We start from the raw sequence: 26,091 nt of genomic DNA, 5'->3' as shown, positions 1-26,091 counted from the left end.
GGCTATCTCGGTTTTTTGAAAAGTTTGGATTTTGGCCCAAATTTTTTTCAAAAAACTGACTTTTTTGGGAAAATAATTGTAAAATCCGAAATTTTGAGTGTATCGAAAAAACCGGAATATATGTCAGAGAAGTGGTCTATGTGCACCTACATACCAATTTTTAGAAGAATCGGTTCAAAAATGTGGGAGTTATTCAAGATTTTATGACGTCACGACGCACAAAAATTTTGAAAAATGATTTTTTTGGAAGTTCTAGACCTTGTACGGAAACAAAAATAGCACCATTCGATTCGCCGTGAAAAACTGCATCAGATAGACACCTTTGTAGGCCTTAACAACCAACTTTGAAATTTGACCTCACTTGACCTGACCTTGACCTGACCTCGACCTGAAATTCATCCAGAGGTGGTCCATATCACTTATTGAGTGTGCCTATTGAATTCTATGAGTAAAATGACCCATAAAACATGTGTCGCACATGCCCTTTTCTATATTTTGTTTTTTTGGTGACCTGACCTGACCTGACCTTGACTTTGACCTCTGAATGATATTGTATGCAACGAATATTGTCTTGGTAGCCTAAGAACACGTTTTGGGCAATCAGTCTCAGTCAATGACTCCATTCTTCGGCAACTACGGTGCAAGGCCGATACTGTAGAAACTTGCAATTTGTACCCTTGACCTGACCTTGACCTTGACCTCAAAATTTAAATTAAGTACATGTTTGTAGTTGTTCGTGATGAGATCTTTCGATTGGCGTTTGATTTTTCCAAATCGGACCATTAGTTCGGGAGATAACAGGGGGGGGGGGGTAAAATTTACCCCCCCCCCCAGCCCCGCGCGTTCGGCTGGAGACCCCAGCCCCGCGCGGGTTAAGAGAAGATGAAGGCTCAACTCCACCACTCTACTGACCAGCTGAGGCCCCACTGATTAGGAGGTGGTGCGGAGTGAGTGGGTCGTCATCGGCTGAATCCAGCGGCGCATCGGTGATAGGTGTGGAGTTCGTAATACACTTTACCTCTGCCAGAAATGTCACCAGCTCTTCCCAACTCGGCGACTGCTCCTTCAGTAGACTGTCGGGGGTTTCTTTCGCGATCCCGATGCTGCTCCCCAAGACGCCGCCAGCAGGGGGATTCCGTGGCGTATTGAGCTTCCACTAGTCACCCCGGGGCGCCAGTTTTCGATATATCCTGTCGTGATCGATGAGGCTCACCTGCTGTCCGAGTACCTTGCCGGCAGTACCTTGCAACAACGCCGGTTTCGTTGCAGTGAGCGGTTGCCGTCCCGTTTAGGTTCCACAGCTATCTAGTGCGAGGCGTTACCGGCCGCCCGTTCAGCGCCCGTGGGAAGGACCGGGGCGGTCCCACTGACCTTACCCGACTGTTTCCCGGCACGCTCGTGGGAGGGCGGACCAGGGGCTCGGTCCAGACGTATCAGAGGTATTTTAGTTCGTAATTAAACAAGGATCTAAAGACCGTTTACCAATCGGTCTAGTGGACACCCAGAACAAAGACTGAAAAAGCGTCATGTGGCCGGGTCGGGCTGCTGCTGATGGATTTCTCTTGTTAAGCCACAGATAAACTCGCTCACTCTCTCGTTAATGAGCTGAACAAACAATTCCCGGTTAGCTGGCGATACGCGGGTCACACGCCGTGATGTGTTCTGGGCGCGAACTCGCTGCCACCGAGTGAGGAGACTTAACCCGCGCACCGACGGGGGTCTGCGCCAACTTAGTACCGACGGGGGGGGGGGCGGATGACCGCCCCCCCCCCTGAGATCTCGAGAACGAAGCAAGATAGCGACAAGCCGTAAACGGCATCGGATACGCACGGACAAGGTCTACAATTTTTACTAAGGTCATTTTCAGGTCAGGTCAAAGATGACGTCACAGGGGTCGAAAAAGTCAAAATGGCGGCGCTAGATATGGAGAGGGTTTTTCTCGAATAACTTTCGAAGTAGTCAAGATAGGAACAAACTAAGGGCATCATCGTGATCCTCTCGTCAATCCGCATCGAATGATATATATGTTGACCTCGAAAGGTCAAGGTCAAAGGTTGACCTCAGGTCACGTGACCTCGAGGTCATCATGTATATCATTCGATGCGTCTTGACGAGCTGAACACAATGAGACCATCCGCGCGGCTGTATCTTGTTCCTGTAAGGAGTTATTGGCAAAAAACCTTTGGTGACCTTTGATGACGTCACATGACCTTACAGCTGCCCAACAGCAAAACAGACCTCAAGGTAGTGAAGGTTGATCGTATGTGAAGTCATGTATGGTATATGGGGCCATTCCGACCCGTTTTAGTGGTAAAAACAGGGAGTTGATTTTTCCCCCATTGACTTATAATGGGGAGGTCGCGAATTTGACCTGACCTTAGGTCACCGACATCAAAATTCCGAGATATACAAATTGTAGCTACTAATGACCTAATAACATCCTGCGACTTTCAAAGGCCTCCGACATCTACTGTAGCTCTGGCACGGTGACAAAGTTGCAAAAAAGTGACTTGAGGTTGGGTCATTCAAAGTGACCTGGTGACCTGACCTTAAAAGTTAGGAGGTTCAAACTTGCACACCATGTGTAAAATTGATGAGAGAATAGTCATACCAAATTTCGCGGCGCTACGCGCCGCGGTTTTAACGCTATCCGCGAAAAACCTCAGGGGGGGGGCGGATATCCGCCCCCCCCGTCGGTGCGCGGGTTAAGGTCCAGACTGTTTAGATGCTCTAAAATTGCTGGGTGGCGAAACTATTTCACATAATGCAACGTGCTGATCGCCATACAACGTGCTTATTGCGAGGGAGTGCGAGGCGAGTCTTATTACGGAAAACCCTCAGTATGGCTGCCCGACCCGGCCCGACCCGGCCTGTAAAGCTTTTGACAGGCTTATTACTCAGCAAACGCTGGACCGATTGATACACTACGTTTTTTGTTGGGTGGCCCCATCCCTTCTACCCCGTAATAGACTGTTATTGATGCTATTAGGTGACCATCGTGGCACGTGCCACGTGAAAAGTCGAGGGCGTTCAAGCTGTTTTTGCTGAATCAGCGCTTTTGAGAGACCCATCCCATATCTCGGCCACCGCTTGGGTGATTGACTTACGTTAATTTTTGTAGGGTAGTTGCATCCTTCTTCCAAGCACCGGATACTCTTGATGCATGTGGGTCACCCCCCGCCCCCCTGCACGTTCAAAATACAAAAAGAAGAGATTGTTTCCATTACAATGACTGTAATTACTGGGGCAATTTCGGCGAAACTTGGCATATAGGTGGGCACCCACCAGGCAATGCATTCCTATGTATTACGGTTAGGGTGCTACTGCACGTGCGCTTGTGCAGGGGTCGCTTCCAGATCTTTAGAACGGCTGGTTCGATTGCGCTCAAATTTGGTACGCGGCTAGGGATCAGTTGGAAGGGTGCCATGCAAAAGTCAATTTGGACCCGGTTGGCACGTGCGCACGTGCAGGGTGTCGCTTCCAGATCTCGGAGACGGCTTGACCAATTGCCTCGAAATTTGGCACACAGATAGTGACCAGTTTATAGGGTGCCGTGCAAGAGCCCGTTTGAAGTACCCTTTCGCCCTTCCGCACGTGCAGGGCTCACTATCTCGCTCGCTCGTTCTTCGCCCTAAAGTCGTTTTACTGGCTTGTACCTCAGAAAGACCGGAGATTTGCGACGATGTATTTCCCCTTATAGTTGAGTAGAAAAAGTGGGTCTAGACCAAAAGCAGATAGCAAAGATTGTAGGAACATCAGGTCTTGTCAGTTCAATAGTGCAATTGTTCGAATCTGCCTCAGACGCTACAGTACTGGGCCTCAGGCACTGCAGTAGTTGGTCTCAGGCCGTGCAGTACTGGGCGTCAGCCGTGTTCGACTGAATCCAAGTCAGCGCCTCGGTGACGCGGGCGAACACGTCGGGGCTGTTGGCCAAGGCACACGGCCGGCCGAACGAGACGACGCCGATCAGACGGAACCGGCCGGAGACCTCGGTCACCAGCGGGCCGCCGCTGTCGCCCATGCAGACCGACCTGCCTCCCTCTGGGTAGCCTCCGGCGCAGATCATGTTGCTCTTGAGCGTGGTGCCCCAGTTGCCCTGGCAGCGGCTCTGGCTCCAGACGGGCAGCTGAACATGCTGTAGCGTGGTAGCCTGAGGTTCTTCGGCGCCTACACGGCCGTAGCCGCTGGCGATGGCCGTGACGTCGGCGTACGTCTGGCCGGCCTCGGCCAGGCAGACGGGCGAGATGGTGCTGCTGAAGGTGATCTCGCGGTCCAACTTCAGCAGCGAGAAGTCCCAGCCGCTGCCCGAGGCGCTCGTGTACTGCGGGTGTTCGATGATCTGGACGACCGAGTAGCGCTGCTCGCCGGCGTCGGTAGTGCCAATTCGCAGGTCGCCCAGCATCACCTGGATCTGGCTGGCGTCTTTGCCGTCGGTGCAGTGGGCCGCCGTCAGCACGTAGCGGTTGTTGATGACGCTGCCGCCGCACCAGGAGCGGGTGTTGCCGGTGCTGACGATGCCGGCCTGCCACGGGAACTGGCCGGCGGTGGCGTCTGTGCCGCCCACCACGCGGGTCTGACGGACGCCGCACTGGCAGTCGGTGCTGGGGCTCGGGGTCGTCTGAGTGCCAGGCTCCGGCACCACGATGCGACAGTAGAAGCCCTTGTCAGTCACCGAGTAGTCTGTGTGGAAGTCGATGGTCAGCAGCGTGCCTTTGATGGAAGGCACCGTTCTAGTGCCACAAAACTTCTGGCCGTTGATGGACAGATAGTCCCAGTCACAGCTTGGGTGGTACTCGAGTTTGAACGGGTCACAGCTGATGCTGATCTCCTGGCCATCACTGCCTCGCAGCCTCAGACCGACGTCAATATTGTTTGTGTAGTTGTTCGGATAGTTTTCTGAAATCCAGTAGTAATGGTTGGGGTTGAGGGTGATGTCATGCACAGCACGAGTGAAGCCGTTTGACGTTTCGAACATAGGCAGCGGCTCGGCGCTATCGGACATCACATCATTTCCACTGTACGGTACACCGGTAGCAGCGTTGTCATCGAAGTCAACCGGCTTGGGTTCCTTCCTCGCTGGCTTGGCTTGTGGCTTGGCCAGCGCGGCGGCGGCCAGCAGGCAGCAGCAGGCGGTCTGCAGGCGGAGCATGGTGCCGAGTGCTGGGAGCTGAGGTGCCGAGGTACCGGCGGCGCGGGCTCTTATACCCGTCCTTTGGTGCGCAGGTGTGCTCAAGTACGTCAGCGCCTTGCCGCGGCGCGTGGCGATGCCTTTCGTCTTCAGTGACTGGGCCTTTTAGCCATGTGACCTTTGACCCCATCCCTAACCCTTCCTGCACCGCTGTGGGCCATTTGTCAACCCCGCCTTGGTGTCATCTGACACAGGTCGCCCCACCCGCTCCACCGCCGTGCCATGTGCGCCGCCCACGGCCTTCGGGTGACTTTCCATATGATAAAGGGCCAGATGTTGCTGTCGCGCTTTGATGCGCTTAGAACTCCAGTTCCCCCCAACGGTCGTTGACATACTTTGTTTTTGTGATGGGGAGGAACATCCCACAAAGTCTCAGGCAAGGGACAGTTCGAGTCATTATCACTCCAGCATTAACTAAGGGGCAGGGCTTCAACGCCCCCTGCCGACTATTTTTGATTATTCAAAACTGCTTCTGTGATGGCATTGAAACTTCTTTAACCTGCGCACCGACGGGGGTCCGCGCCAACTTACAACCGACGGGGGGGGGGCGGACACCTGCCCTCCCCCCTGAGATCTCGAGAACGAAGCAAGATAGCGACACGCGGTAAACGACATAGAGTACACACGGACAAAGTCTACGATTTTTACTCAGGTCGTTTTCAGGTCAGGTCAACGATGACGTCACAGGGGTCAAAAAAGTCAAAATAGAGGCGCTAGATATAACCAGTTTTTCCGTGCCAAGATCTACTGTATCACATCATAAAAAATTAAAATATTCGCGCGTGCGGGACAAAAATGAGATAAGAATATTTTATGATCCTCCATTTAATGACACCCGGACCCGACACCCGGATCACGATGGTGCTATTAGTTTGTTCCTAGCTGGGATACTTCAGAAGTTTATTCTACGATGTGGACAAATGAAGAGAGGTCGTTTTCCGTAGAGGCCTACATTTTGACAAAATCTCTGGACGAAACCCGACGCCAACGAAACCTGCAGCAAGTCAGGCTATCAATAATTAGGTACGCAGCGCGGTGGAGCTCATGTTGAGCATCTCCTATAATGAGCTACTATGCTTCATGTGGCAACGAATATTGATGCAGTGTTTGGTATTTTAACTTTTGGCCATTTCCTTGTGCGCCCGATGGTACCAGTAAACTACCTGTTATACAGGGTGTCCCGAAATTGATGCGCGGCTGGTGCGGCATGTTATGTTGCCCCTCCCGAGTGCTGAACAACTGCAATTTTACCGGCTCTGGCACCACTGACATCTTGCTGGTCACACGATCACGTGAACCAAGCGGCTAACGCGACCGCGGCCGGATGTGGGCGCGGGAGCCCACTCTTGTCCAGACAGGCAACGTGGAGAAACTGCATATCACCAAAAGTGAAAAGGCACAAACTACCGATCCGCTACCGCGCGGTGGGGATGATCAAGGACGGTGTGACCCAGGTTCCGGATGCCAGAGAATTGGGCGTCAACTCTGCGACAATTAAACTTTGGATGGACCGCAAACGATCAGGAGAGACACTCAAGAACAGCACAGTTCGAGGGCGGAAGACTGCCTTGAGCCGAGTGGCGAAAATCGTGATTGCAAAGTCGACCTTTAAAAAGCACCATTCAACATCGCTGACAAGAAAACTGAATAAGATGCATGTCCCAGCATCCAAATCGACCCTCCACCAGTATTTGAAGACTATCTTGAAGCTGAAGCTGCTCAGCTTCAGGATGCAGACTTGGCCTACCGTGGTCCAGAAGTGCAGGCAGCTGGATTTCGCCAAGACCCACAAAAACTGGACCATTCAGGACTGGAGATGCGTCCTTTTCAGTGACAAGGTGTCTTTTGTGGTTTCTAAGCCCCTAACTGCCAGAACGATCGAAATGTGGGCCAACGGCAGCTCTGAGGAGTCCGCTGTCGAGACGGTGAAACGTCTGCTGAAGAATCTCATTTGGAGTATGATGAGCTACAGAGGCGCTCTGAGCTTCACGAGGTGCCTCGGGGACAGACCGTGACTGCTTATTACTATGTCAGCGAGATGCTGAAGAAGACTGATGCCACAAAGATGCTGAGGGAAAAGGTAAATGGTTCAAAAACCAGAGTCAAACTTTTGTCGGACATGTCCAGGGCCATTTTCCAGCAAGAAAGGGCTCCAGCTTATCACGCCAGGAAGACCCAGGACTGGTGCCGAGCGAGGCTCCCAGGCCTCTGGGAGAAGGGGACATGGTCTGGCAACAGTCTGGACCTGTCGCCGATCCAAATTATCTGGACGATCGTCAAAAAAGAGCTCAGCAAGCTTCCATGGGCTAGCTCAGAGAAGAGGCTGTTTCAGAAGATATAAACGGCATGGCGTTGTTTCAAAGGATAGACTCTTGACAACCTGAAACGTGACACGCTTGAGTGCAATAGGCCGTGTATGCAACTGAATGGGGACTAGGATAACATATAAGCCGTGAAATAAATTCGAGCACTTAATAAGTTATTGAGGATAAAACAACCGCGCATCAATTTCGGGACACCCTGTATGTGAAATATAAGAACAAATGATGAAAAACATCATGATCCTTCATTTAATGACGCAAGGTACAATTTTTACGGAGGTCAAAGATGACGTCACAGGGGACCCTATCATTCGATGTGCCTTGACGAGCTGAACACAATGAGCCATCCGCATGGCTGTATCTCGTTCCTGTAAGGAGTTATTAGCAAAAAAAAAAACCTTGGGTGACCTTTGATGACGTCGTATGACCTTACAGTTGCCCAAGAGCAAAAAAGGCCTCGAGGTAGTCAAGGTTGCTCGTATATGAAGTCATTCATGGTATATTAGGCCATTCCGACGTGATTTAGTGTAAAAATAAGATAGTTGATTTTCCCCCATTGGGTAATGGGGTGGTCAGGTATTGACCTGACCCGAGGTCATCGATATCGAAATCCCAAGATATACAAATTGTAGCTACCAATGACCTTATAACATCCTGCAAGTTTCAAAGGACTGCGTCATCTACTGTAGCTCTGACACGGTGACAAAGTTGCAAAAAGTGATTTGAGGATGGGTCATTCAAAGTGACCTGGTGAGTGGTGACCTGACCTTAAAAGGTGGTTCAAACTTGCACACAATGTGTGAAATTGACGGGGGAATAATCATGTCAAATTTCGTGCCGCTACGCGCCGTGGTTTTTCCGCTATTTACGAACAACCTCAGGGGGCGGATATCCGCCCCCCCCCCCCCGTCGGGTGGGGCTGGAGGGCCCTGTTATCTCCCGAACTAATGGTCCGATTTGGAAAATTCAAACGCCAATCGAAAGATCTCATCACGAACAACTAAAAACATGTACTTAATTTAAAGTTTGAGGTCAAGGTCAAGGTCAGGTCAAGGGTACAAATTGCAAGTTTTTACAGTATCGGCCTTGCACCGTAGTTGCCGAAGAATGGACTGAGACTGATTGCCCAAAACGTGTTCTTAGGCTACCAAGACAATATTCGTTGCATACAATATCATTCAGAGGTCAAGGTCAAGGTCAGGTCAGGTCAGGTCACCAAAAACAAAATATAGAAAAGGGCATGTGCGACACATGTTTTATGGGTCATTTTATTCATATAATTCAATAGGCACATTCAATAGGTGATATGGACCACATCTGGATGAATTTCAGGTCGAGGTCAGGTCAAGGTCAGGTCAAGTGAGGTCAAATTTTGAAGTTGGTTGTTAAGGCCTAAAAAGGTGTCTATCTGATGCAGTTTTTCAGGGCGAAGCGAATGGTGCTATTTTTGTTTCCGTATGAGGTCTAGAACTTCCAAAAAAATCATTTTTCAAAAAATTTGTTTGTCGTGACTCACCGTGACGACATAAAATTTTGAATAACTCCCACATTTTTGAACCGATATTTCTAAAAATTGGTATGTAGGTGCACATGGACCACTTCTCTGACATATATTCCGGTTTATTTCGATACACGCAAAATTTTTGATTTTATAATTATTTTCCCAAAAAAGTCAGTTTTTTTAGAAAAAAAATTGGGCCAAAATCAAAAATTTTTCAAAAAAAACCATGATAGCAATTTGATAGACAAAGTAGATTCACGTATAACCTTTTTTGTTACGTCTTGATTCCCTTAAAAATGAAGATGTTAGCGGCGTTTGAAATTTTGCCGTTTTTGAGGCGGAAATGGCGAACATGACGTCACTAAAACGTCATTTTCTCAAAAACAAAAAATCCGAAGGATTTCGCTCAAATTTTCAGGGAACGTGTCAAATTGATGTAAGAAAAGGTACTGAAAGTTTGGCGGCGCTACGCGCCGCCGTTTTTGAGATATAGCAAAAATTCGCGAGGGGGGGGGAAATTTACCCCCAGCCCCGCGCGGGTTAACTTTGTGTGATCGAGAGGTATAATTACGTCAAATGACATCACGCCATTTTCAACCAAAAACTGGTAAAAGTTTTATATTTTTTCAAAGCGTTTGGTGCAGAAAATTGAAAATTCCACATGTTAAAAAAAGGGCAATATATCACAAGGCTATGATACATCGATCATTCAGATTTAAGCAAGGTAGGGTAAGGAAAGATAACTTCGTGAAAAAATACAAATCTTCCTCCAGAGCCAACATTTTGCGTTGGTGTGCAAAAGTTGAAGCATGTCTTCACGATTATTTCATTGCACACGCTATGGTTCTTCTTAGTTCGTTTTATTATCGTCTGTGGATTTTTCGCAAATTGCATTTAAGAAAAAGAAGTTTTTGCTCCTAACCTCGTAAGTAGAGTCATAACTTCGTGAATTATCTTTCGATGATAATAAACGAACGTTTGTCTTGAGATGCCGTAAAAACGAGAAGCTTTTCTGAATTTAGCCTTTTTCAACACCCGTCAGCGCATCTCGCATGTTGTCTTCAGACCATAATTGATGGTTTCCCTCCTTGCCCGTGGCTAAGCATAAAATAGCAGTGGGCAGCGTAAAGGTAAATAGCTGGCAATGGAAAGGATATATCTTTTAGGAAAGAGTATTAATAGAACCTGGGTGGCTGTTCAGAAAATGGTTGCTTTACTTTTTCATCATGAAATTAGGGTTCACGAAGTTGAGCAACTCGACCATATTTCTCATTTGGCAGCACTACAAAGGTTCAGGGAAAGCGGGACAAAAAGGTCGTCCACTGACATACATGGCATAGACCTAGCAAACCAAACACCACTTGTTAATTCTCAATTCGGTAAGTTGAGAAAGGTACTCTAGTCCCTATTAGTGGCAGGCTCCTGGCTACCCCATATTAGTGGCAGGGGGGGGGGGCTGTTTACGACCCCCCCTTGATATCTCGAGATCTAACCGGCCGATTTTCAAAATTCAAACGGCATTGGATTTGGCTCAACGAGATCTACATTTCTAAAAAAAAAAAAAAAAAAAAATGTCAATAGGGGGGTAGAGGGGGGTAAAAAAGGGCAAATTGCAGATACATTTTAGACTGTTTATCACGGCCAGGTTTCTGAACCAATCTTAACGCAACTTTTGCCGATCGATAGAGAATGAACCAGGAATTCACATGGATCCTAAAAATATGCATTTTCAAAAATCATAGGCGGATACAGATCATTGAGATTGGGGGTACACAAAAAGTATAGTAAATAAGGTTTTTGTTGGTACTGTTTCTAAAAAGGGTGGCAATGGTCTTGTTATGTTACAATTTTCTTATGAGAGAACGACTAAAATTGTATTGGTCATGCATAGGCGGTGTCAGGGCACCTATGTTGGGAGGTAAAAAATAACCCCCCTTTTTGGACGCCTGGATCCGCCTATTATAGCAAAAACGTCAAAAGAGGATGCACAATAACTTTGTATATGTTATCACATGATACCTTTCATTCACTGTTCGTAAAACTGGTGCAGCATCGTGATCTTCGCCCAAATGACTCGCTTCACGAATAGGACCCCCCAATTCCCAGTGCTCTGGAGCCGCCCCTGGTAAAGTTATGAACTTGAAATTTTCAGGGAATGTGCCCAATTTAGTTTTAGGAAAAGTCAGAAAATTTCAGCATCGTAGCTTCAGCGGTTTCGGAGATATTCCCGAAAAACCTGAGGGGTGGATAAAAACAACCCCCCCCCCCCTGCCACTAATAGGGTTAAGTAAATCGAGAAAAGACATCAGGTTATCCCATATAAACCGAAGGAGGGGCAGCTGCTTACCAAAGTGTCACTCCACCGACTGCGCGAGCCCCACAGAAAGAGGTAGTTGACAGCGCAACAAATTTTCAGATTTCTGAGAAATTGCGAATCACGAAGTTCAGGATTTCATGAAGTCACCTCTCCCTACCCTTTTTAAAATTTGGCTATTAAGTTGGAACGTTCTTCCTCCCAATATGATATATACGAAGGTTCCCAAAAATGGCATCCTTGTTTCGAATGTCTGTTTGAAATGATTGACATGTTACAGGAAAATGAATGGCACCATTTTACTTCTGAACTTGATGTTCATCTGAAAGTCACATTTGTATTCATATTCGTCGAAATTTTACCTTCTTTTGTTTCGATTCCACCTTGAACCGGCGTCCGACCTTTACCTTTTCCCGTTAAATTAGCCTCTTACGACACAGACAACTCACAGACAGGAAGTTTTTCAAGCTATCTGACCAAGCTGGTTACTAAATATAAGTCACATGATATTTATGTTTTTAACCCGCGCCCTGGTGGGGTCTGTTTATAACGCGACCTGGTGGGGGGGGGGGCTATTTTTTGCCCCCCCCCCCCCCTCGTATCTCCGAAACTACTGGACGGATCCGCAAAATTCAAACGGCGTTCGAAAGGCCTGTCAAATTTATTGAAGGAAACCAAATTTCATTGACCTCGGGGTCACCGATGACGTCACAGGTCAGGTCAAAGATGAAATGTTTCACCGTTCACGGGTCTACTAGGGAATGCGCTATAACACCGAGGAAAACGCATTTTGTCGAGAATCAGCGATAGGGCGTCAGTTGCCTAGTAGATATGTTGCTATTAGAGGTCACTGACAATACCAGGTCAGGTCACAGGTCAGGTCACCAGGGGTCACAGGTCAGGTCACATGAGCCCAACTTTACTAAGGTTGTGTGATGCATGTTTTATGGCCAATTTTTCATTTCCAACTCAATGGTGTTGGTTATGAGACTATCAGGTACGGCTTAGGTTACTTTCTGGTGAAGGTCAGGTCAACGTCAGGTCAAGGTCAGGCCAAAAAAGGTCAAATTTTAAAGTTAATAGTTTTGCATAAAATGGGTATCGATTCGATGCAACTCGTCACGGGGAGTCTAATGGTGGTCTTTGTTTTGCGATACGGCGTCTAGAATTGCTAAAAATTGAGTTTGAAAATTTGATGTCATCAATTTTGAACAGTTTTTTCGCTATAACTTCGCCAAAAAAAGAGGTATCAATCTAAAATTTGGTATGTGGATGGAAGGCGGTAAGGACTATCACATATATTCCGGTTTTTGCGAAATTCAAAAAACGTTTTGGATTTTTCGACTATTATATCCAAAAAATCTATTTTTTGATTTTTGGGGGTTAAAATAAAAAAATGCAAAAATCCGAGATAGCAGTTTTGTAGCCCTGTCAATTCTACAGCTTTTATGTCCTTATCATTTTTCTGTATTTGCAAAGCTATAGGCCTGACAGCTCTTCCCGCGAAACCCTTTTTTGGGTCGAAAACGGCAGAACATGACGTCACTCTGACGTCATTTCCGGCCAACCTATCATAGCTTTTTGGAAAAATTTTTGGTCACAATGTGTAAAATTGATGTCCGGGAGGGTACTGAAAGTTTGGTGACGATCGGCGCATCGGTTCTGGAGATATATTGAAAAGTCTGGAGGGGGGGGGGGGGCAAAAAAAAGCCCCCCCCCCCCACCAGGTCGCGGGTTAAAACTGGTGGCTTTATTGATCATGACCCAAAACATGAATAGATAAAAATTGGCATGATCATGAACCAAAAAAAGTTCTTCGTGTGAGTTAAGTTCTTACGGAAAAGCAGCATCTACCTTTTGTCATCATCTCCCTGACCTTGAATAACCTGTGGACTGTGGTCCAAATTTCAACATGGGGTGCAAAATTGAAGTGTTGTAAGCTATGCCGAGTATCGTGGCAATGCGCTCCGCACTACACAGTTTCCTCAATCCACGCAAAAGTCCCCCTCCACCCCCGGCACCATCACTAGGAAGAAAGTCACGTTTTCTTTTTATGTGAGAATGCAAAGACATTTTATTAATTTTGCACCGCTGTGTGATGCACAAATCCTTCAAATGTCCTCCAGAATCCGCCAGTGTTAGAGTCACAGTGGTGGGTGTTTCGACACGACGGCACCTTGCACGAGGAGCGTCTACAGAGATAGATGGTGCTTATTGATGGCCCACAGCCGGGTGACGGTGGCAGCCAGACGGGAAGCAGCCCTGTGACATGATGCATGGGGACAGTGGCCGACTTTTGTCTGTGACAGACTGCAGCGTCACGCCCCGCGTCACGGCATCAACTGCATGGTGAGCACACTTGCGCACCAAAGGACCGGTATAAGAGCCCGCGGCGCCGGTACCTCGGCACCTCAGCTCCCAGCACTCGGCACCATGCTCCGCCTGCAGATCGCCTGCTGCTGCCTGCTGGCCACCGCCGCGCTGGCCAAGCCACAGGCCAAGTCAGCGGGGAAGGAACCCAAGCCGGTTGACTTCGATGACACGACTATTACCGCTGTACCGTTTGATGAAAACGGTGTGAAGAACGATGACCCCCAGCCGCTGCCTCGGAAACCCGACTATGGTCGCGCCGCGACTGAAAGGACACTGGAGCCCGGCACACACCCCTATTATTCTCCCGGCTATCAGAACAATGCCAACTACCCAAACAACTACGACGAAAGTCTGAAAGTAAGGGGCAGTTCTGGCCAGGAGATCAGCATCAGCTGTGACCCGTTCCAACTCGAGTCCCACAGCAGCTGCTATTGGGACTATCTGTCCATCAACGGCCAGAAGTTTTGTGGCACTAGAACGGTGCCTTCCATCAAAGGCACGTTGCTGACCATCGACTTCCACACAGACTACTCGGTGACTGACAAGGGCTTCTACTGTCGCATCGTGGTGCCCGAGCCTGGCACTCAGACGACCCCGAGCCCCAGCACCGACTGCCAGTGCGGCGTCCGTCAGACCCGCGTGGTGGGCGGCACGGACGCCACCGCCGGCCAGTTCCCGTGGCAGGCCGGCATCGTCAGCACCGGCAACACCCGCTCCTGGTGCGGCGGCAGCGTCATCAACAACCGCTACGTGCTGACGGCGGCCCACTGCACCGACGGCAAAGACGCCAGCCAGATCCAGGTGATGCTGGGCGACCTGCGCATTGGCACTACCGACACCGGCGAGCAGCGCTTCTCGGTCCAGCAGATCATCAACCACCCGCAGTACACGAGCGCCTCGGGCAGCGGCTGGGACTTCTCGCTGCTGAAGTTGGACCGCGAGATCACCTTCAGCAACACCATCTCGCCCGTCTGCCTGGCCGAGGCCGGCCAGACGTACGCCGACGTCACGGCCATCGCCAGCGGCTACGGCCGTGTGGGCGCCGAAGAACCTCAGGCCACCACGCTACAGCATGTTCAGCTGCCCGTCTGGAGCCAGAGCCGCTGCCAGGGTGTCTGGGGCACCACGCTCAAGAGCAACATGATCTGCGCCGGTGGCTACGCAGAGGGCGGCAGGTCGGTCTGCATGGGCGACAGCGGCGGCCCGCTGGTGACCGAGGTCTCGGGACGGTTCCGTCTGATCGGCGTCGTCTCGTTCGGCCGGCCGTGCGCCGTGGCCAACTGGCCCGACGTGTTCGCCCGCGTCACCGAGGCGCTGACTTGGATTCAGTCGAACACGGCTGACGCCCAGTACTGCACGGCCTGAGACCAACTACTGCAGCGCCTGAGGCCAAGTGCTGAAGGGCCTTAGGCTGCATAACGCCGTTGCTAGAGTGTCCGGGTCTTCTAGGTATTGCAGTATCTAATTCCTGTAGATGCTGCAGCGCTTGAGACCGCTTTTCTGGTACTCTTTTTAATTTCATTTTTCTATGGTTTTGCGCCGGTTTGGCAGAGGCTGACCTGCTGCGTGTTTAAAGAGTGCTTTGGTCATGGTTGATCTTCTTCGCGCAATATGCTCTCTGTAAATTGTAGGCTGATATGTTTTGTATTACTCTTGTGTAATATTGGAAATATAACTTTGAATTTCTGGTGGACGCTTATGATGCTTGGAGGGCAAAACTTTTTTATCGCGGTGTTGGTTTTCAAAGTACCCAAGGTTCGATCGCCGCTGACGGTTGGAGCTGTACAGGGGTAGTAACCAGTCTTGGTACAGTGTGTCCCGAGATCGAGCGGCTGGTGCCAGCGGTCGTTTCCTCGACTGCGACCGCCGGGCAAAGTAAAATTTACCGGGGTCCTGCCCCAGGACATCTGACTGTGTTACGTGATGGCATGATCCCTTACCTCGGTCGGTACCTTGGCTTGGTGGATGGGGATTGGGGAGGTCATTCCTCTCAAAGCATCCTACGGGTCTTGACCGCATATCACCGAACGTGAAGAGGCTCACGCTATCGACCCGACACCACGCAGTTGGGATGATTGAGGGCGGTATGACCTAGGGGAAGTTTTCCATAGACATGTGCGTCGGCGTACCTGCGGTCAGACGCTGGCAGACCCATGGTCGCCAAGGAGAGACGCTGGAAAATCGCCAGATCGAGGGCAGAAATCAGGTATGAGCCGAGCGGACACGATTGCCGTGGCGAAGTTGGCTTTCAAAAGACACCAAACCACGAGAACCCTGGCTGAGAAACTGGCGACGAAGAAGCGCCCGGCCTCCAAGTGGGCCATCCACTGCTATTGAAGACCTGCCTCCAACTGACGCAGCTCAAGCTCAAGCTGCAGCCCAGGCTGACCGAAGATCAGAAGGGCAGCTGGCTGGAACTCGTCAAAGCCCGCAAGCACTGATCTGTCCAAGATTGGAAGCGTACTTCTTTAGTGACGTGTCACCCTCCGGGATTTCCCAAATATCTAACCTCCAGAACGACCGCGTCTGGTCCGCAGCAGTTTGCAGGTGCCGCCTGCAGAGTGTCCCAAAAATGTATTTTTACATGGGTGTCAGAGGGAAAATGATTTACCCAAGAGAACATGAGAGTAAAAATTGCGAGTTAGGCAGGGCCCATGAAAGGTGGAAAACGGCCAAAAGTAGGATTTTATATACCTACAAGTGCGGTAGATTGTGGGATGAAAAAGACCATCCGTGCAATTGTTTCAGTAAAACCAGGAGTGAAAAAATGTATTTAAAAATGGAGGTGATAGTGGAGAATTGTTTTCATTTGGATGTCGTTTCCCATCTAAGTCAACAAAGTTTGGGATGCTGGCTGGCTGAGACAGTGAAGCAGCCCCTGAAGATCCTCGCCTGGGGCATGATGAACTACGGAGGCCTCTCTGACCTGCACACCATCCCCCCGGCCAAACCGTCACGGCCGACTACTGTCGAAGTGGTGATGAAGACTGCAGCCTCGGTGATGCAGCGGAGGGAGGAAAATGGACAATTGACCAAGGTCTGTGCCATGAATGCCCTTCATCCATGGATGTCCTCCAGCCCACCGACCAAGGTCTGTGCCATGAATGTCTTTCATCTAGGGATGTCCAGGGCGATGTTCCAACAGAACGGCGCTCCAGTTCATCACACCAGGAAGACAAATGCCGCGTGCAAACTCCCTGGCTTCTGGGAGAAGGGCACGTACAAACCCGACCCCTCGCCAATTGATAATCTCTAGGCGATCGTCAAAGAGGAGCTGAACAAGATGACGCCGGCGACCTCACCCAAGGGCCAAGACCTTCATCCAGAACGTCCGAGTGGCGTGTCCACGGACCAGGGCCGAGACTAAAGACAACCTGATGAGTGGCATGCTGGAGTGTAGGCGACTGACTGCATGGAGGCTCTACCGCAACAGAAATCCTCAACCTGTTCCATTTTGTTTCTGAAGTAACGGCGAAATAACCGCTCATCAGGACACTGTTTACGTATAGGTAGTAAGAGATGATGTATGTATAGTTAGCGAAGGTGAATTGTTTGTCTAGATTATAGGACGCATTACGAATGCGCTATAAATGCGCTCCCATGTAGTCCGGTAGTCCCTAACTAACTGACTGGTCTACTAACAAAACCACAACAAAGAACAACTGTTGTTTGTTTGTTTTTTACATGGGAGGGTAGATGCTTCCTTACAACACATGCAGTTGTACCGCGTATTCACCTGGCTGCAAAGAGATGGTAGGAGTTGATGGCTGTGGACCATAGGCGCGGGAACTATGTACTTTCAGACTGGGGGGGGGGGCACACCATAATAGAGATCAACCTAGGGTACCCCCAAATCTAGTTTTCTCACCGGTTTTAGGCCACGTATTTATCATCCCTTGGCTTTTTAACAACAACAAAAAACATTTGCAAAAAAATGCGATATTCCGTCTTAAAGTTGTGGGGGCACCGCCCCCACGGCCCCAGAGTGGGGGAGGGCAAGCTGCCCCCACTGCCCCCCCCCCCCCCGGTTCCCGCGCCTATGCTGTGACTGGGCATGTTACAGGTTTTGTAACAGCTCAACTTTTGGCATTGACCTTGCTCTGCTCTGGCCTTTATCAGATCTCGAAATGACATATGGGTCTTGTGTCTCTAGGTCGTCACCCTCAAACGCCCGCGCCCGTCTTTGGTCTGATCCGGCATCGAAGTCACGCTAGTCACGCCAGTCACGCTATCAATGGCATTGTCATCTCTCTCTCTCTCTCTCTCTCTCTCTCTCTCTCTCTCTCTCTCTCTCTCTCTCTCTCTCTCTCTCTCTCTCTCTCTCTCTCTCTCTCTCTCTCTCTCTCTCCTCTCTCTCTCTCTCTCTCTCTCTCCCTCCTCTCCCCCCTCTCTCTCTCTCTCTCTCTGACCGCGTTTCCATTGGCACTCGTGACCCGGATCAGCAAATTTATATCGTAAAATATTCCTCGAACTCTTCGTTACAGGTTATGATTCAGAGCGGATTAGGCTTATTACGGAGCGAGCGAAGCGAGCGGAGTCTTACGTAGAATAACGGAAATTTCTGAGTATGAGCGGCCGGCCGGCCGGCCGTGGTCACGATTCTGCGACGCTTATATCTCAGCAACCACTTGACCGATTTACATGCGGTAATTTTTGTAGGGTAGCTTCATTCCTTCTACCAAGTATTGGACTATTCCCGATGCATGTGGGTGACCCCTTATGCACGTGCCACGTGCAAAACGAAGAGGTGTCACTTTTGTAATAGTTGCAATATCTCGGTAACTACTGGGCCGATTGCGCTGAAAGTTGGCATGTAGGTAGGCACCCACTAGGCCATACATATCCATGTGCCAGAGTTGGGGTGCTGCTGCACGTGCGCACGTGCAGGGGTCAATTCCAGATCTCGAGAACGGCTGGACCGATTGCGCTCAAATTTGGTACACGGTTAGGGACCAGTTAGTAGGGTGCCGTGCACAAGTCAGTTGGGACTCATTTTGCACGTGCGCACGTGCAGGGCGCCGCTCCCAAATCTCGAGAACGGCTGAGCCGATTGTGCTCAAATTTGGCGCATCGCTAGAGACCGGTTAGTAGGGTGCCGTGCACAAGTCATTTGGGGGTACCCCTCGCAATATCACACGTGCAAGGCCCACCCTCTCGCTCGCTCCGTTGGTCGCCCCAAAAGGCGTTATACTGGTATAATCAGTTAATCCCTTATTCTAATTTTCATATATGTACTATTATAGATTAGCTAATCCACTTTTGCTGATCCGGATCACAGGTGCCCATGGAAACCGGGCTACACTCTCTCTTACCCTCCCCTCTGCCCTCTCACAGCTCCGTGATGGACCGACAGAAGCTGCGCTCCACTCTCGTCACGCCCAGCTCGCGCCGCTACTGTGTCGGCGTTGTATCAGATGGAGAGCTACACCTCTCTCCAGTGGACGCAGTAGTGGCGCTCCGACCCAGCTTTGACTACCTGGACCGGGGAGATAAGAAGGGACGACAGGAGGCCAGGGAACTAGGAGAAGGTGAGGATGGGATACGGGAAACTGAGATAGGGTTGTAGTGTGATCAGTGATGTTGGGCGCTTATGGCCACTGAGTTCTGGAAGCCAAAACTCAACGTATCGGCATCAGTTTGCTTGTTCGTTTGTAGCTGAACATTATTCCATGCATTCTGTTCGCCTTTTTCAGTTTCATTCTTACGTTTAGTGTAGAGTTTTGAAGTTGATGGTGAAGATTGGCAATTTGAGAGTTGATGTTTCGGTGAGCCCCCTACGCATTCTGTACGCACCTCTGTGTTTCGTGTCTCTACCCATCTATGCCTGTATCTACCTGTGTGTACTCTATAATTCAGTTTTTGCAGTTTTTGCACCCTTTGCAATTTTCCCTCTGTGTATCTACATCTGTGGGTATTTCCTGTCTGTTCCTCCGTGTGCACCCGTCCGTACCCCTGTACCACTGCCAAACCTGTCTGTATCTCGTTATACGTGCCCTTCTGTACCCCTTACTGTACCCGTCTCTGTACCCCCTCCACAGACGTCTCTGGTGACGAGGACGAGCCGGACGCGCCCAGCCAGGAGCGTGTCACCGTCAAATTCGCCCGACCAGAGTCGGACAAAGCCAAACAGGCGCGAGAAAAGTCCTACCACTACCTGAAGAAGCGGCAGGATGAGTTGCCCTGGCTGCCGACCACCGTTCATAAGCGCAACAGCGCTAGTAGTGAGGTTAGTTCTGGATCTGTAGGAAGGGAGGGTTAAGTTTTTATGAGGAGAAGAGTGGTAGTGGGGGATGCCGGATGAGTGTATAGTGGGAAGTCAATAGGAGAGATGCAGCTACCAAATACGGCGGACAGTTTGGGGTCCTTGGCTGGGATGCTGGGGCTGATGTGGCATATGAAGCCGTTGTCGTCTCCGCATGCTATGCAGAAATCAACAAATTACCTATCGCAACTGCAAGTCAATTATTTAACATCTATAACAAATTAGTGACAACTTTGCAAACTGTACGCAGTTCCCTTAATAGATTAATTGCTCATTTTGTGATGACGTGTCTCATATCTGATAAAATCCTGCTGGCTTGTGGTTAAAATAGCCCGAATATCGTTTAGCGTATTGCCTGTAAACCTCTTGTCTACCTTTCTCTCTCCCACACAGTCTGAGTGGCAGAAGCTGCTCTGCACGCGCACCGAGGACCTCTCTCTATCCGCCACGGTCGACCTGAACACCTACCGACACCGGCTGCTGCCGGAGCCGGAGCCGGAGGATGCCACCTCCTCCGGGAGCCGGGACGAGCTCCGGATGGCGCTCCGGGCTCTCCGGACGCTGCCGCTGGCCGACCAGATCCGGGCGCTGATGATCAGATGTGAGTAGGGAAGGGCATGTGTTAGGCTGTGAGGATAGTGGTAACTTGGGAGTGGGGATGTAGTTTTCGCTTATGTAGTTTCATCTTGACAAATGGTTGTACTGGCTGGTCTATGATCACCATGCAAGGATTTTCCTATGTTTGTGGAGCTGGTTACGTTGGCGGTCACTTTGCGTTTTGTTACTTCTTGGACTTACGAACACGTGGCATTGCCATGGTACTGTCTCCCGTTCCTGCGGCGAAGTTGTATTAACCCCCGTCTCCCGTTACCCACAGTGAAGATCAGCCAGTTTAGCTCTCTGCTACCCCTCCTGCCCCGCGCCACGCCGGCGGCAGACGTGGCGCGCGTGCTCCAGCAGACCGCACAGCTGGTGCGCGGTCTGTGGGTTGTCAGGAGCGATGTGCTATATCCCAAAGGCAGCCAGGCGCCGCGCACCGGAGTGTCGGGGGAACTGCTGGCACGCGCACGGGACTGGATGGTGAGCTTTGAACGGCGGCTATCGGACATCGAGGGAGTTTGGGTGTTAGGGTGCAGTTCGATCTCTATTTTTATCAGTATGATGCGGGGTTCCTGGTGTTTCTTAATTTTTTGCCTCTCTTAGGTGTAATTCACATCGGGTGTGTGACGCACCAATGAGAGGTTGATAAACGCGAGCAAGAAACCTCTTTATGTATATGGCAAAAACAGTAACATCCGGATAAAAGAAACGGTGGCCGCAGACCCAAGTGCACTCAGGTTGTGGATAAGAGGGAGAGGAGGGGAGAAATACTGCTAAATATTGTGGACTATTTTTTTCGCCAAGCTTGGGCTCTGTCGTGTGCTTTGAAATTTGTATGTGACCTGCTCTGTCCACAAATGACTCGAATCGTCTGTCCTTTCCCCAGCTGTACCAGTTCACGCAGAAGTCGTTCCTGAGCCGCTCGGAGCTGGCAGAGGCCACCCGGCTGCCCAATGATGACGTCACAGAGCTGCTGCAGCAGGTGGCCGAGCTGGTGGCTGACCGCGGCTGGCGACTCAGGCTCAAACCCGACCCGCAGCACGAGCGCAGGTGGGCGAAATCGGGGACGGCATAGGTAGGATCAATCAGTGTTATGATTATGTGCTTACGTGATATGATTAGTGTTGTCACAGATGCGACATGACTATTGACGCCATAGGACCAGTTACGTTGCCTGTATTTTACGGCTGGTGAGGTCGTTTATGTGAAATAAACGACCATGTCAGGTACGTCCAGTGATCCGCACCGACGCAAAATAAACAAACCGCCATGGGCCGCAAAATGCGGTCCATGCTAGTCATGCTAGTCAAACCTAACTAGTCATGACCAACAACCTAACAAGAGACAAGGCTCCACTGTCACAGACCAATGTTGTTTACCAGTATAAATGTAACAAGGAGGGATGCGCACTCCAGCCTGGTAACGCTTACATCGGCAAAACAGTGGATACTCTAGATCACCGACTACAAGGACACAAATACAAAGGAGCACCAGAACAGCATAACGATGAACACCACGCGGATCCCTTGACTAAAAAACAGAAGAGAGCACCACTATCCTCTGCTCAACGACCAACCGGAGACGTCTGGGTGCGCTAGAAGGAGCCTACATCAGACACAGGAACCCAGACATCAACCGCCAGTACAAATTTAAAGTATACCTTAGTTTGTTTGATGGCCCCAGACTTGTGTAAAATAGCTAGTGCTAGATTCTGTGTGATCCTTTTCCAAAAGTCACCATGTTTCGTCTTTCACGTGTACCATTGTTATTTTTGTGTCGCTGTGTCACTTAAAGTTTGAATCGAATTTCGTCATCTGTAGTGTATAATTGTTTCACTGGTATTCTATAATTTTGCACTGTTATATCTACCAATATGGTGACCTAATATTTAACGTCTTTGTCATGTTGCAATGTCCTAACTATTGTATCTTGCGCAACATAGTCTCGCTGAGGATGATATAGGGAGTATATCGAAACCGGTCCGAAAAAAATGTATGTAACTTGGAATGTGTTTTTACTTGCTATCATGAATTCTATCTTCAGTAGAGTATCGATCCAAGAAAAGAAGGCGATAAGAAAACTAGAATCCATTGGAAAAGACTTAATCAGGACAAATGCTGCTGTTACATTTAACCAGATCTGCATCGAAAACAACTTGCTTCCTAAGTTTACGAATATATATTAGAACGTATCAATTTTTTGACTAAAAGCCACGTCCCCGAATTTAATAACTGAGAGATGTCATAATGCCGTGTCTTCAATGGCCCTTCTGACGTGTATCGATGCTCCCTGTGCCGGCAGCTACCCGGAGATCGCCCAGCGCCAGCACATGCTGTGGGAGGCCAAGCACCAGCAGCTGATGAAGGCCTTCAAGGAGGGGGTGAGTCTGTGACGGTGACTTCGAAGGACCTGTTGGGAGGGACCGGCTTATAAAACACAATTTATGGAGACAGATTGCATGCTTGTCCAGCGACCCATATGGGGGTTTACGAGTGTTGGCTAGCTAGTGTATGCCCGACACACATTTAGAACATCTCTCGTTTTCATTGTTTAATTGATCATTATGCAATGTTGATTAATAATAACCACGTAATATATTCAGTCAGGCTCAGTAAAATTGATGTACGCTAATCAGCCTGATATCGCAGCTAGCTGAAGGGAAGTGTGATTATCCCGTGTTGTCGATCTTTCATACGACCAGCAGTTTGACCCGACCCTTCTATGCACCTTCTGACACCCCCCCCCCCCGTTTACCCGCAGGGAGCGGGCGGCAGTCCGTCCAAGAGCCGCCGACGTCGCCAGCGCTCCCACCGTGACTCTGTCAGCGCCTCGTCTGATAACGAATCCTCCGGGGAGGGAGGATCGCGGGGCAAACACCGGCGCGCCTCCGGCTCCGCTACCGGGACGGTCAAGGTTAAGGTGGAGCCGCCAGAGAGCAAGAGCTAGCCGTGCGGAGTGGGGGTAGAGGAGAGAAACTGTGGGAGATAAGACAGTGGATACACTCGTTGTCGTTGTCAAGGACTCGTCGGTGGGATGTTACATGTGTAACGTTAGTTGCTGCCAGGGTCAAGATTCTTACAGATTCTTACAGGCCAGGGTGACCTCACCTGGCGTGACGTGCCCAGGCTGTAACGTCACTTCCCGCTAATGTGACGTCATTCACTGCCTTGTAACGTCACTGTCCATCGGTCCAACGTCACCCATTCTTGGTGTGATGTCCCTCCCTCATTCGTCCGCTGGTGTGACGTCATTCGTTGCTAGTGTCTCCAAACGCACCTTCGTTACGGGAGCAGTGTTGGGTGTGATACACTGAAGGAGGGCCATCATTTGATAGCGATGCTGCCTCGGCTAGGGACAGTATGCGCCAGGAAGTGATCCAGGGAGGTCACCAGGCTTACAAGTCGTGTTTATAACGGCTGTTTGTCGTGACCCTTTCAACCGGAACAGTGATCAGAACCGTCGCTCAGGACGTCAACGGTGTGACGTTTTTGGATGCAGCTTGTGTTCGAGATGGGTGGTGTAACGGTGTTTGACTTTTGAGTGCAGGTTATTGAGATGCAGTGTCTGCCAATGTTTCGGTCGGGTTACACCGTTAACCACGTGATGAGGCTGGGAGTGACTGGAAACCATGCTAAAGGAGCAGTTCAATAGCTATTGTTCTCAGTGGCCATTGTTATGTTGTGGCTCAAGGCATTTGAAAGTGTTTCAGAGAGCAAATATACAAAGTTGGAACCGTCTTGAGCGTTTTATTCGAGTCGTGGGACGTAAATTTCGGAATAAACGGCGTCCACTAAGTAACCGACACTGCCGTGTTGCTATTTGAAGGTAATGAATGGCGATTGCATTGCTGTGTGATTGCTGTCAATAAGTGAATGAATTTCTAAGTCGTACTTTTGTATAAAAAAAGCATACGGATTTCTGGAATATGCCTTGAATGTAAGCCCAGAACATTTGATAACCTTCCCAAAGTGCATGTGGCAGTTGATGTATCTGACATAGACTCGATTTCATAATTATATACGTAAAATACATGAAAAAGAAATAAGTAGTGTCTTTTACGTTGTGAAACCATTACATCTTTCAACTAGTTCATTTCTTAGGGCCTATGACGTAATTGAGTATGGTCCCCAAAGTCTACTCGCTAGACAAAAATGATTCCCGCGCGGCGCGTATATTCGAATCCAGTATGAGTAGAGCATGGGTCCCGAAAAATTCTTCAGAAACTAGAGAAATTCTCGCGGGGCAAGACGTCTGTCAAACTAGCAGCGAGCAGCGAGCAGCGAGTCCAGCAGCTAGAAACGGGCCATCCCGATTTAGCTGAAAATTTCCTCACAGAGCCTTCTCAGCACGCTGATTCCGAAAATCATGGTCTCTAGGGTGGGAATCTTTACCGTTCTCGAGATAGAACCCTCTTAAGTTTTCGACACCAAAGACCGGGCCACCCGATTTGGCTGAAAATTGGCTCACAGAGCCTTCTCAGCACGCTGATTCCGAATATCATGGTCCCTAGGGTGGGGATCTTTACCGTTCTCGAGATAGAACCCTCTAAAGCTCTTACGACCCATGACTGGGCCATCTCGATGTGGCTAAAAATTGGCTCACAGAGCCTTTTCAGCACGCTGATTCCGAAAATCATGGTCTCTAGGGTTGGAATCTTAACCCGCGACCGCCTGGGGGGGGGGGTCGGATCCGACCCCCCCCCCTCCGTTTTTCTTGAATAACTCATGAACCACTTTCGCTATCTACTTGAAACTTAGCATACCTTCTCCCCCATCAATTTGACGTCTCCTGTGCAATTTTTAAGAAAAAAATTTCTAAAAAATTTTGAGATATATCGATTTTAGTGATGTAACTACATGGCATTTTTAGTCAAAAAGTGGTAAATGTTTAAAAAATTGCCAAAAATCAGGGTTTGAAGCAAATTGCAAATTAAGGACATGAAAAGACGCAGCTCAACGAGTTCTTTAAAATGGCTATCTCGGATTTTCCATAAAATGCGTTTTTCACCCCTAAAAATTCAAAAAACTATATTTTTTGGAAAACAGCTAATAAAATCCAAAATTTTGGGAATTTCCAAAAACCCGGAATATATGTTGTAGAGCTCTATTAGAACAATAGATACCCCAAATTTCAACTTTCTATCTTGATTTTTGACCCCCAAATTGTAAAAAATAGCTCCAACATGCATAGGGCATGGTGACGTCATAAGCATTTTCGTGAATTAGAGGCACTTCTGAACATCGCATGTGAAAACAAATAGCATCACTAGATTCCTGGGACAAAGCTCGTCTAGAAAAATGCATTTTTATGTCAAAAATAAAAAGTTGAAAAATTGACTTTTTTTCTTAGCCCTCGTTTAGTTATGTATAGTATAAACGATTTTTTATGCTTTCAATGCACACTTATCACCAGCACAGTGAGTTGGGGTCACATATACCCATTACCAAGGGATTCGGCGTGAAAAATAAGCCATAAAACATGTGTCGCACGCTCATGTAGCAGAAAGTGAAAACCGCGACCTTTCGTGACCTG

At 49.2% G+C, this 26,091-nt stretch overlaps 3 protein-coding genes across 10 annotated transcripts in view; 2 read left to right on the top strand and 1 right to left on the bottom strand.

Moving 5' to 3' along the window:
• Positions 1-3,298, bottom strand: part of LOC122365160 (nuclear exosome regulator NRDE2-like) — a 36,621-nt gene extending 33,323 nt beyond the window's left edge. Inside the window, exon 1 of one of the 2 annotated variants that reach the window (XM_043336130.1) lies at positions 3,108-3,298. The gene's annotated coding sequence lies outside the window, so the exon portion shown is untranslated. Of the gene's footprint in view, positions 1-1,018; positions 1,102-3,107 lie in introns of those variants that run through there. The other variant, XM_043336128.1, reaches the window with a different exon arrangement.
• The window catches only part of LOC122365161 (DNA-directed RNA polymerase III subunit RPC5-like), a 39,321-nt gene extending 15,025 nt beyond the window's left edge, over positions 1-24,296 (top strand). For all 7 annotated transcript variants that reach the window (XM_043336134.1, XM_043336139.1, XM_043336136.1 and 4 more), the window contains 7 exons: positions 19,032-19,225; positions 19,736-19,923; positions 20,353-20,560; positions 20,837-21,039; positions 21,446-21,609; positions 22,861-22,939; positions 23,320-24,296. In XM_043336134.1, coding sequence (XP_043192069.1) covers positions 19,032-19,225; positions 19,736-19,923; positions 20,353-20,560; positions 20,837-21,039; positions 21,446-21,609; positions 22,861-22,939; positions 23,320-23,505 — 1,222 coding nt within the window. In that variant the 3' untranslated portion in view covers positions 23,506-24,296. The remainder of the gene's footprint in view (positions 1-19,031; positions 19,226-19,735; positions 19,924-20,352; positions 20,561-20,836; positions 21,040-21,445; positions 21,610-22,860; positions 22,940-23,319) is intronic.
• Positions 13,734-15,387, top strand: LOC122365162 (chymotrypsinogen A-like). Its single transcript, XM_043336140.1, has one exon. The coding sequence runs from the start codon at positions 13,758-13,760 to the stop codon at positions 15,060-15,062; it is 1,305 nt and encodes a 434-aa protein (XP_043192075.1). The 5' UTR covers positions 13,734-13,757; the 3' UTR covers positions 15,063-15,387.
• Positions 24,297-26,091: the final 1,795 nt, after the last annotated feature.

The sequence above is a fragment of the Amphibalanus amphitrite genome, unplaced genomic scaffold (genome assembly GCF_019059575.1).
Source record: "Amphibalanus amphitrite isolate SeventyFive unplaced genomic scaffold, NRLGWU_Aamphi_draft 000719F_arrow, whole genome shotgun sequence".
In the NCBI taxonomy this organism is placed as follows: domain Eukaryota; kingdom Metazoa; phylum Arthropoda; class Thecostraca; order Balanomorpha; family Balanidae; genus Amphibalanus; species Amphibalanus amphitrite.
The sequence above is the reverse complement of the archived record's forward strand: the minus strand, read 5'-3'. Positions and strand labels throughout refer to the sequence as shown.

What these genes read in the sequence shown, in the direction of transcription:
- LOC122365162 (XM_043336140.1), top strand. Translation starts at nt 13,758, where the DNA reads ATGCTCCGCCTGCAGATCGCCTGCTGCTGCCTGCTGGCCACCGCCGCG.